The following is a 12,573-nucleotide window of genomic DNA, read 5'->3' on the forward strand; positions in this document are numbered from 1 at the left end:
TGAAAAAGGCAGAGACGGCAAATGTTTCTTTGAAGCTGCAAATTAACAAGACCAAGCTTTGACTTCATTAAAGAAACGATAGCTGTGCGAGAATAGTTTGATAGGATGAAACGTGCCGACCTGTTCTGAACTGACTCAATGGTGTCTGCTAATGTTTTTTGACCAGGGTCCCAAACAGATGACGCATACTCTAGCTTCGGTCTGATTAGTGTTTTGTAGAGCAGTAACTTCAAGTGGGGTGGGGCTTTAGAAAAATTCCTGCTAACGTAGCCAAGAGATCTGTTTGCATTGTTAGTGATGTGTTCAATGCACGCCTGCCACGAAAGGATACTGTTTAGCTGAATTCCAAGATATTTATAGGAAGTCACGTGCTCAAGGTTGGTTTCATTGATAATATAGCCGAAAGGAGTGGGTGACTTTGACCGACGCGAGACAGACATAATTTTGCATTTAGTCGGATTTAAGAACATTAGCCATTGTGAGCACCACCTTGAAATGTTATCTAGATTTGACTGAAGCGTAAAGTTATCATGCTGATTAGTTACTTCACAGTATAGAATGCAATCGTTGGCAAAAAGTTTATTACAACTATTAGTTACGGCAGGTAAGTCGTTTATATAAATTAGGAATAGTAATGGTCCCAAACAAAGCCTTGAGGAACGGCGCAGTGCGGGGATGCAGAATCGTTACCTGTTACAAACTGGGTACGGTTGTTTAGAAAACATTCTATCCATTTCAGATTATTAGGATCAATATTAAGAGCACTAAGTTTAAGAAGCAATAAGCGATGAGACACCTTGTCAAATGCTTTCACAAAATCTAGAAAGATACAGGCAATGACCTGGCCTTCGTCTAAAGAGAAAGAAATGTTTTGTATAAACGATATTAGTTGCGTATCGTAGGAGTAGTTTTTGCAAAACTCATGCTGAAATTAAGTGAAGAAAGAGTTGGACTCCAGAAATGAGACAAGATTGAAAAATATGACGTGTTCAAGGATTTTGCAAGGGACGCTGGTAAGTGAAATGACTTTGCAATTGAGAGGAGAATGCGGGTTACCTGATTTCAACAGAGGGACCACCTTCCCCACCTTCCAGTCTGCTGGCAAAGTTGAGCACTCATTAGATTGGGTGAAAAGGTACATAAACATATAGAGAAGTAGACAGCAGTATTCTTCAAAAATTTCGAATTAATTTCGTCGGCACCACAGGAAGACGATAGTTTTAAATCTTGAATTAACGTCAATATTCGCGCAAAATCGACAAGTGGATCCATGGGAAAGAAATCTTCTTTGCGCATGTGTGGCTCTGTATCAATACAGCAAACAGAAAATGATTTCGCGAAAGTATCATTTAGGACATTGCCACATTCTGCATTGCTCATGGTGTTAGGATCGGTATCTGTAAGAGATATGCTATTTTTCTTTTTCATTTGAACAGTAGTCAAAAATTTTGATGGATTTGTAGAAAGAAGTGAGGGAAGATTGGTATTAAAAAAAACATCCTTCGCTTCTTTTAACGCGGTACGATAAGCATGCTCGCATTATAATAATCATTCCAACGAGTAGAGGTTCGACTGCGTTTTGCAAGATGGAAAAGCCGTTTTTTCTTGTTTGGCAGTCTTTTTAATATTGTGGAAAACCAAGGAGAGCGTTTATTTCCGGAAAGTCTGCGCAGTGGCACATATTTAGCGACAAGTGACGCGGCTTTGTTTTTAAACAATTTCCAATTTCTTCTACGGTACGGCTGAAAAATTCTGGTATACAGTCGTCAATTAATACGGCAACCTCATTATAATTGCAGTGTAATCACCACTCGCATAATCTCTGATAAATTTTGCATTGTTCTTCTCACATCTAACGGGGCCTGTTACAAAATAAAAATGTAAAAACAGTGATCGCTTATTCCGGGGAAACAAGTTAAAGAATGTACTAAGTTTGGTTCAGTGACAAGGATCAAGTGTCGCGTGTTAGATGAAGTAGTGCCAGCTCTAGTAGGCCCAGAAAAAAGTTGCGTAAAATTAAAATTTAGGCACAAGTTAAGGAAAGATTGACTTTCGGCGGATGTACCGACAACGAAGGGCGATAGCGAAGTCCACCTTATTTTAGGAAAATTAAAATCGCCTAAAAGGAATAACGGTGAGTGTAGAAATTCTGAGACGAGAAAATTCAGAATGTCATGCAGTTCATCGCAAAAAGTAGATGGTGCACTTGGCGACCGATAACACGCACAAAGCAATAGGCTTTGATGGTTTATAACAATACGAGCACAAACCACTTCTAAATACGACAAAAGTGAAATCCTATAAGACACTATATTGTCAGCGACGGCAATTAATACACCACCATCTGATTTTAGGTCGCGGTCATGACGGTGAACAACGTAATTCTTGTCACAGTGGAACAGATCTTCGCTAAGAATTTTACCGGTCAACCAAGTCTCCGTCAATACAACCACGTCAGCGGCACAGGAATCAAAAATAGATGCTAGAGCTTCACGTTTATTAACTGCACTTCGCACATTCGACAATCAAAAAGAGAAATCGCTACAAGGTTGGCTGCGTTGCTGGTGTCTAATTTCTGTTAAGAAAAAGACGCGTCAGAATGGCGGTTTGTAGCAGTTGAAGATAATTCAGCAGTGTAGGGAAAATTGCCCAATTGCAGTTCACAGACACTGTCGTTATGAGGGGAGTAAATATAACATTTTTTGTTGATATACAGCTTGTTGTACTTCCCAGTGAAAAACTGGCCGCGTTCTTTGCCAAATTCATACAGTTTAGTTCTGACAGCTCTAGTTGCCTTACAAAAATCTTCACTTACGGAAACACCAGTTGTCTTTAACTTATTTTTAGAAGAAAGAATCGTTTCCCTTAGCTTAGACGATAAAAAGTCTGACAATATTAGGCCTGGACTTGTTAGGGACAAAGCGACCAAGTCTGTGTGCCCTGGAAATGCGGTCATCGCTCATATTTAGGTTCAGGTTTAATGCTGAATTTAAAACCGAGAAAATTTTCTCTTCCGACTGCGCCCAAGTTTCCGCAGCGCTATCTGCTACCCCATGAAATATTAAATTTTCGCGACGTGAACGGTCTTCAAGTTCATTGAGCCGATGGTTCAATACGGCTACTTGCGGCACGAGGCTTTCACCCTGCTGCTCTTCAGGCGATCGAATGCACTGTTCAACTGCCGAGAGTCTGTTGTCGATATCGGCTATTTGTTGGTCCATTGAATATTGAGCCTCTTTGACTTCACTCAAGGCAGTCATCACTACTTCGTGCTTAGAATCAAATTTGTCGTGTAGCGATTTAACATGCTGTAGCAACTCCTTGTTAAGCAGGGTAGGATCTTCTTTAGGGGGTCCAGGGTTTAGCTCAACGTTGCCGGCCATAAATAACAACTTGGAAACAAGAACACATTCACATGCTAATTGGAACAATACTTGTGGGCCTGGAAGTACTAGCAGCCAAACATTGTTTGACTTTTTACAGAAAAGTTGAGGCGCAGCGCTCACCTGCATCCAAAAACGAAACTGTGTTTGAAGCATGTTGGCGGCTGCAGTGCTTCCATTCCCACTGACGAGGCGCCAGTCATTCCAGCTACTTTTAAGGCGTGCCGGCGTTGATGCGTCTGTCGATTTGGCAGCCGGAAATGACAGCGCTTCGGTGAGGCATGGTCCGCTTGCATGAAAGAAGGCTTCGGTGACCTCACAGCGGAACGGGTCCTCGGTCGACCGGTCGGGCGAGCTGGTACCTCCACCATTTGCTGCCGGAACAGCCACCACTTGCGCATGGGCAGCGCCGGTCAGGTTGGCCCACGCAGCGATTCCCATAAAGTTCTGCATCCAAAAACGAAAATGTGTTTGAATCATGTTGGCGGCTGCAGTGCTTCCATTCCCACTGAAGAGGCGCCAGTTATTCCAGCTACGTTTAAGGCGTGCCGGCGTTGATGCGTCTGTCGATTTGGCAGCCGGAAATGACAGCGCTTCGGTGAGGCGTGGTCCATACGTGGCATGGCATGATGCATGGCCCATAGGAGGCATACGTGAAAATTTTGGCAAATATCTACAAAGATGCCACAGCTACCTTGGTTCTCCACAAGAAAAGGAGAAAGATACCTATCAAGAAAGAGGTCAGGCAAGGAGACACAATCTCTCCAATGCTATTCACTGCACGCTTAGAAGAAGTATTCAAGGCTCAGGAGTGAAGATCAACGGCGAATATCTCCGCAACCTTGAGTATGCAGATGACACTATCCTATTCAGCAACAATGGCGACAAATTACAACAAGTGATTGAGGACCTTAACCGAGAAAGAGTAAGAGTGGGGTTGAAGATTAATATGCACAAACCAAAGATAACGTTCGATAGCCTGGCAAAGGAACAACAATTCAGAATCGCCATTCAGCCTCTAGAGTCTGTAAAAGAGTCCATTTATCTAGTTTATGTACTCACAGGGTACCCTGATAATGAGAAGGAAATTTACAGACGAATAAAATTGTATTGCGGTGCATACGGCAGTCATTGCCAAATCCTGACTGAGAGCTTACCACTGTCGTTGAAAAGCGAAGCGTACAATCATTGCATTCTACCGGTTCTAACATTTGGGGCACAAACTTGGAGGTTAACAAAGGAGCTCGCGAACAAGATAAGGACCGCACAAAGAGCGATCGAACGAAAAATGTTAGGCCCAAGGTTAAGAGACAGGCGGAGAGCGGTGTGGATCAGAGAGCAACAGGGGATAGCAGATATTCTAATTGACATTAGGAGAAAAAACATGGAGCTGGGCAGGCCATATAATGCGTAGGATGGCTCACAGGTGTACCATTAGAGTTACGTAATGAATACCAAGAGAAGGGAAGCGCCCTCGATGACAGCAGAAAACTAGGTGAGGAGTTGAGAGGAAATTTTGAGGCGCAAGTTGAAACGAGCTAGCGCAAGACAGGGGTAATTGGAGATCACTAAGAGAGGCTTTCGCCCTGCGGTGGACATAAATACAGGTTGATGATGATGATGGTGATGAAGTTGAAAAGGTTAAAATGGACGTGTAAGGAGCATTCATGGATTAGATGTACATCGGAACAAAAAACGATGGGGCTCGAAGTAGCCTACCTATGGGGGGCTCGAAGTAGCCTACTAACAGCAGAGATAGAAATAAAGAATATAGGGATTGCAATAAAAGCTATATTTTTGAGTTCAGTAAGTTGGTCCACGTGGTGGAGAAATAAATGTGGACTTGAAGGATTTCAACGGACATACTGATTAAAACAGTTATCCAGTGGAGGATTTGTGCGCTGAACAGAACCATGTGGTATAGTTAACAGAGAGAATACGTGTCATGGACACGTAGCATGACAAAGCGGAAACTGGCAGTTACGTATCGGCTACGCCTGTCTCAGAAACGGTCTACGAACGACTAGACTAAATGACGATAGATGAACGTGGAAAAGGTAACGTGGGCAGCGATCATAAACGTGCAGCTGTAAAATTCGGGACAGATATGCTAATGCAAAACACGAACCAATACCATCAGAGTGCTTAAAAAATCTAAATAGACATAGCAAACAAAGTGAATGAGCAGCCTAGGAATATAAAGACAGACAAGGCAAAGAATTCGTGGATTAGAAAGAGGAAACCACGCAAGTGGTGGAAAAAGGAAATAAAGCAAGCTATAGAAGAGCTTAAACAGGCTTATAGGGATTATGGAGAAGCCAAAATTTCGGATTAAATGAGGGAGAGGTGCTTCTTAGATGGAACAAGTACCGACAAAATAAATCGGTGGCGAATGAACTCGTGCAAGTAAAAATAAACGCAGAAGTGAGTGTTTGGTGAAAACTTTTCGCAAAAGAGACAAACGAGCACCAAAAATATTCTGGAACCATGTAAGAGCCCTAGCAGATCCAACTAAAATTCTCAAACTGCTATAAGGGATGAATCAGGTAACATCTTCGAAGGAGACGATGCCATCCATTACGTCACAGACGTCATTAGCGATAATTTTTGCACAAAGTTATCCCTTATAACAGATCCAACAACACCAGAGAAGCATAACATAAAAATTTCGCATAGAGCAGTTTCATTTTTTTTTAAACACAAGGAAATGTCCGTACTAACACCGCAGGAGAACCCGATGAAATCCCAATACATTTATTCAAAAATCTTTGTCCGAAAAGTGAGGCGCTGATTACTAATGCGATGAAGCAAGTGATTAAAACAAAGAATCTTCCGGCTGGATGGCAAGGAAGCCAGATGAACCTCATCTGCAAAGAAAGGCAAAGGTGATAACGGTAAGATGAGCTCGTACAGGCCAGTTAAGGTAACGTCGATAATATAAAGAATGGTAATGTAAGCCATAAAATTTAAACTTTCGTACTGGGGGAAGAAAAATGATGTACTGTGGGAATTGGGAAATGGGTTCAGACTAGTCATACGCTTAGAGGTTAATATGTTTGTATGTTTGTGCTAACTCAGTGCATAGAGATTTGAATAGCTCAAAATAAACCTTTATGGATAGCATTTCTATATATTTGGGGAGCCTTGAACAATGCAGACAGGGAATAATTATGGCATATTCTCAAGCTCAAAGGCACAGATGACGATTTTATGGAGCTGCTGAGGGAGATATATAGATACAAGCGAGTACAAATTGCATGAAAAGGCTGGGCATGCAATCAAATGGTGCAGATTCACAAAGGACTCAAACAAAGGTGTCCTTTCTCTTGCTTGTTGTTCACGCGTTATGTTAAGGGCGTAAAAAGCAACTGGAAAACAGTGAATTAGGGTTTGATTTAGCTTACAATAGTAATACCCAGAGGGTGCAACAGAAGTAGCCTGGACTGATGCATGCGGTGGACATAGTGCTGCAAGCGGACGATACAAGATATTTGCATATATTTTAAAATGTATGTGGCTACTCAGCGACGAATCTATGCTTTAAGTTTAGCAGAAAGATATAGCGAATTGAGATCTTCATTGAAGAAACGGGCATAACGTGGCGTCAATTCAAAAGCAAGTCATACCCATAGTCAAGCAATATAAATGCCTCCGCGTATACATAAACGAATGAAAGACTTACTCGAGCACCTACCAAGATAATGTGAAAACAAAGGGGAAGCGGTTGCAGCAATATGGCAAGATAGAGCACTTTTGGGCTACAATAGATATGAGGTGGTGCGTGGAATCGGGAAAGGAGTAATGGTGCCAGCGCTAAATTTCACAAATGCCATTCCATGCTCAAAATAGGATGTCCTGTTGACGTAGGAAGTTTACCAAATATTGAAAGGCTGGTTGGCTTTGGGAGCCAACGCTAAAACCACGAATAAGGTAGATAATGGTGGCGTGGGTTGGCCCTCTTTTCAAGCCAGACACGCAACGCGAAACTAATGTTGAAGAAAGACTCAGGGACACGGATCAATATAAATGGGCGGCAAAAGTGAAGAAGTATCTGTAGTTGAAAAGCGGGAACTTAGAATGGAGGAAGATATAAAAGAAGTGGGCAACTTTCGTCCTGCAGTGGACATAAAAATAGGCTGATGTTGATGATGATGGTGATGAAGTGCAGGATAATTGAAAGTGCAAATGGACAACCAGGGGTCATCAAAAAGAGAGTAAATTGGATGGAAAGAATGGAAACGAATAACACCACGAAAACAACAATTACAAGTAAGAATTTAGAAAGGAACTACTGTAAGGCAACACAAAGGCCTTGATATTTGGGGCTGGAGCTGGTTGTCTTAGGACAGAAATATACCAGAGCAAACATTTGCAACAAGATGAAACACATGTCTCCTGCAGAAAAACTCTGGAGTCCACTCGGCACATCCCAATAGAATGCGAAGGGATTCACAAAGTAAGTACCCGAAGATAATGTGGACCTTCCAGAAACCCTCGGATTTAAAGGGAACTGAAGCATCAACCGGGGTCAGAAGTCGAAAAAGGCAAGCGACGTTTGCAGTATTGGTGGACAAAAATACTACATCTCCTACTAAAGGGAACCATGTGTGGATGCGAAGCAGCGGGGAGATGGTTGGCTTGAGCGGGAAATGGTTTCGCGGCAGCCGCCCGAGCGATCATCGCGGCGCTGCACAGGAGAGAGAATGAGGCGCGGGCGCTCCATCATTTTCATACCGCGGGACTACCGTGGCGCCGCGCCCCCAGCGGAGTATGCAGCTGTCGCACCACCTATCGTGCACGCCGCTCCGGTTTCCTAGAGGAGAGAAAGGGGGAGAGTAGGAGGAGAGAGAGGGGGAGGGGAAGCGCAAGCGCTGTAGGGGTGTGGCACGCGGGCGCCGCTCCGTAGAGGATTCCTAGAGGAGAGAAAGGGGGGAGCGTAGGAGAGGAGAGAGAGGGGGAGGGGACGCGCATGCGCTGTGGGGGTGTGGAACGCCGCGGGAGGGACGAACAGAGCCGCCGGCAAGAAATGCTTCGCATTTAAAAGACAGGGAAGAGATTGATACGAGTGTATGCGTTACAGGCATAGATAGCGGTACAATTTAGATGAGAAGTTTTAGGTAAGAGAAAAAAAAGGAAATTAATACGAAACAGTAAGAATGAAAAGCATGTATAGCAGACCTGATTAACTCAAGCAATCTACGCGACTATTTGTCAGCGCCCCGTTTAAAAAGAGTTGACAATAAATTATCATCCCCATCGGCCCTGGTTGGCTACATCAGAGGCGCAGCGTCACGGTACGTGGAAGGCGTCAGCCGGTGCCAGGAGCACGGTAACATTGCAGAATAACCAAACTCTCCCCAATGATATACTATGTGGCTCTGAATTCTGGTATTGCCACTTCCGGGCAATACGTGGAGCGAGACGCGGCCGCCTAGTAAGACATCTATGCATGCTGAAATCGGCCGCGTTGAAGTTCACACTATTCTGTTGTTCTCCAAGAGTATAGACGAAATTGGCCATTAATAAAATTATATTCTTTTTTTGTAGTAGCACACGCCACCATTTATTATTGCGATAGCAATTATATGGACACTCACGGCGATGTATGCTGTATGTGCGCGTGAAAGCCCGGGAGGGACGCACGCTTTCACGGGTAGCGAATGCACGGTGGAGAGCAAACGCGTCTTCCGTAGCGCAAAAGGCCGTGGGGGAACAGGAGGGAGGGAGGGAGGGGAGACGACGTTTAGGTGCTGCACCGAATGCGTAATTATATAAAAACGTTGCGAGGCGAGAATGTGGTAAAGGCTTCCGACGCTGCTCAACGAATGCCCCGTTCTGATGTCGTCAAAAACCTCCGAGCCGCCCCCAGAGGCACCGGCAACAGTCACCAACGCCGCGCGCGTTCCGTGCGAACGCAGGCAAAACGCTGACGGCGTCGACAACAGTTCTGCGCGCTGCTGGTGCTGCGGCATGTCCAAGTTTATACAGCTGATAAAACTACTATGCTTACTCCGTATAGCTCTCTACTAATTTGCTATCGGAATTGATGCTTCGCCTTTCCCGTGAAACTGCGAGATATGTTTTTCCATTATAATCACACTAGAATGTGAGCACACTTTTGGCCTCTGTGCGCGCATAATAAAGGCAAGTTTTCTATGTCTCACTGTTCGACCATGATTGCCGAAAGCGAACTGCCGGAAAGCCAACCTACACAATGGAAATATCTGCGCATCTGCGCACAAAATAGAACAAAGGCGTTTGACGTACGTGTCGTAGCACACAACAGTTTTCATTCGCAATTGTATCGATATAAACAGTACCAATAATTGTACCGATAAGAACAGAACTGCAACGCGACGCTACCCAGATGAACTGTATATATCTGCATTGCATTACGCACGTCACGCAATGCATTCCCGACCGCCACCATGGGTCGGCCTCGCGTGCAGCGCACGACAGAAGAGGCTGCCGTACGCAAACGTGAGCGCGAGCGTGATCGTGCCCGTAAGGTGATCCCATGTATCGGCAACGGCAGAGCCTCTGGCCGTCTACCACAGTGATCACAAGGCAATACTGTGCAAGTGCACAGCCACCCGCGAAAAGTTAAGTGTGTGCGTGTAATCAACGGCTACTTGATCTAAAATAGAGGCTATCCAACTTAACAAAATGTGTCTTCATTCATCTTCAACGTTCAAGAAATACAATCCTAAACAAGCAATCAGATCACATATCCATCAAATCGGGTCGCTCAGCGTTTCTGCGTGGTCGTTCGCTTTGGACTTTGACTCAATTTGCATGGTAGAAAGCTTGCCGTTCAACCATCTCTTTAAGAAAGGGGCTTTGATTTTAGGGGCGAAGCTCCTTAGGGTGTGGGTCTGTCCCTCCTCTGTAGTAGTAGTAGTCGTCGTAGTAGGTAGCCACGTCTACTTCTATGAGGAAAAAAAATTCCCAAAGTTGTGTCCCTAGCGCGGAATCGAACCAGGGACCCCTCGCTTCCGAACGCGCGGCGCTAACCACTACGCCACGAACCGCACATGGACACACGCACCACGATGACAATAAATACCCAACATTAACGAAAGGCTGCGCGTTTCTAACGCGTTTGTGCTAGCGCGTTACGGCCCGTGTAAGAAGCTGGTGTAAGACGCTGTGGCCTCTCCGCCTTACCCCCGTATTCATAAACGCTCCTCGACTTGAACTTGACTTGCCACCGCCTTGGGCAGCGCGTTCGAAACGCGTTGAAGGCGGTGGCAAGTCAAGCTCAAGTCGAGGAGCGTTTCTGAATACGGGGGTTATACTCTCTCAGCAGTCATGTGATGGCGTCGGCAAACGCGGTGCACGTTCCGGCATGTGTAAACGGCTGCGTAAGACCATATGGTCAGACGCTGTGGCCTCTCCCCCTTACTAGAGAGTACTGCACGTTTTTAACGCGTTTGTGCTAGCGTCCCCTTAGGCGGGAGATGGTGCAATTATAATGAAGGGCGCTGTTATAAAATAGGAATGACGTCACATATGGCGCGTGCCATTGGTGGAAGTCAATCGTTCGATTTAGTGCGGCGAGACTGGGCGAATTACACGGAAGATTCATGGTTTACCGATGATTCCCTCCGGAGCTTCGCCCACTCATCATCATTCACCCCGTGGATATGCGGTTAATTTCTTATTCTGTGGGCATCTGCATGAAATTTCCTTAGTTAGGGAGCGCTCGTGTGGTCCGTTACTTTCTTTTTCCTTGATCTTAAGCTGCTTGTTCTTCATTACTATGAATCCGTACTTTATGCAAAGGTTAAAGTTTTGATTTAGAACTGAACTACTTCGTAAAAGCGCTTATTTACGTTCTTTCATTTTAAACACAGCAATATTTAGGCTTCGGTGATGACGCTCGATTGTGCACAAAATCTGTTAAAATTGTTTTTTATTTTGTCGTTGTAGCGCATTTAACATGCTTTCGATGCCTGCTCATCAGCCGGCAGCAATAAGGATCGTTGCATTTAGTATGAGCGCCGTCCAGGGCGACAGTTTCAAGAAAGTGTGCTCAATTCTTATTGATAATACATTCCCTGGAAATCTAATGTCAGCAAAGCCTCCCAGAAAAGGAATAATTGTCCGATCGTAGTCAGTTTTTCATTAACGTTAGTCGTGATCAAGGTTCGTCGTAAAATGACTTTACCTTTGATACGCGCATGTTTCTTATGTGAAACTTTGATCTTTTTTATTCTTAATTTCGTGCAGTGATATTCCAAATCGTGGGCCGTTCTATTGAGAATACAGGGCACTTCACTCTTTCTGTAGACATGTATTAGACAACGTGTTCATGTTTGCCAAATCAAAGAGCTAATCTAGTGAGTCTTTTTTTACATGGTGTATCACATTAGTGGGCTGCATCGGCAATGAAGCGTAAGAAACATTTCCACGAATGCATATTTCTGTGTATGAGTTTGAACTGTTAGCGTGTTTTATCTAGTGTTTTTCCTACTTTGAATATTTCCTACTTTCAAAACAGCCCTTATGTACATGTCTCTTCCTGTAGCGTGCCTTTTGGGTGTGTTCTGACCGCCTTCTCTCTTTTCAGGGAATAAAATGGCACTGGAAGGAGTGCATGTGACCGAGTTTATGGTGGTAACAAATTCTACTCCACCGTTCCAGTCCTTCGCAGTTTTTAAGGAAAACGAAACTCTTACCGAGAAGATATGGCACAACTTTACTGAATATGTATTTCGAAAATGCAAGCAAGACATGCGAAATGGGATGAAGTGGCTGTATCACAAAAGGTTTCAAGCAGCAGCGCGTGCCGTGGGAGCTATTTCAGTGCGTGTACTGTGGTCCTGAAGGTCACTGATGTTTCGTATTAAAAGGAAAAAAAAACGACATTTAGTGGGCACACATATAGTCAATAGCAATGCAACGGTGAAAGCGTGACAATAGCGTTAACCCCGACCGCCAACTCGGCGATCGAACTCATGGAAAGACGTCTTTTTAATACTTGTAAGTGTGCCAGCATATATCTGAAAACGACGCGCCGTGGTGGCGTAGAGGCTTTGCTGTAGCTCTGCTAAGCCCGAGGTTGCGGGATCGAATCCTGGCCGCGGCGGCCGCATTTGGATGAGGGCGAAATACAAAAACACCTGTGTGTCGTGCATTTGGTACCCGTTAAAGAACCCCAGGTGGTCAACAAGTGATCCGAAGCCCC

The 12,573-nt window shown here is 44.5% G+C and overlaps 1 protein-coding gene across 1 annotated transcript in view; it reads left to right on the top strand.

Moving 5' to 3' along the window:
* LOC125945458 (uncharacterized) overlaps positions 1-12,239 on the top strand; it is a 29,667-nt gene extending 17,428 nt beyond the window's left edge. The window contains exon 3 of the mRNA XM_049667208.1: positions 11,956-12,239. Coding sequence (XP_049523165.1) covers positions 11,956-12,212 — 257 coding nt within the window. The 3' untranslated portion in view covers positions 12,213-12,239. The remainder of the gene's footprint in view (positions 1-11,955) is intronic.
* Positions 12,240-12,573: the final 334 nt, after the last annotated feature.

This window comes from Dermacentor silvarum, chromosome 5, assembly GCF_013339745.2.
Source record: "Dermacentor silvarum isolate Dsil-2018 chromosome 5, BIME_Dsil_1.4, whole genome shotgun sequence".
NCBI classification, from domain to species: Eukaryota; Metazoa; Arthropoda; class Arachnida; order Ixodida; family Ixodidae; genus Dermacentor; species Dermacentor silvarum.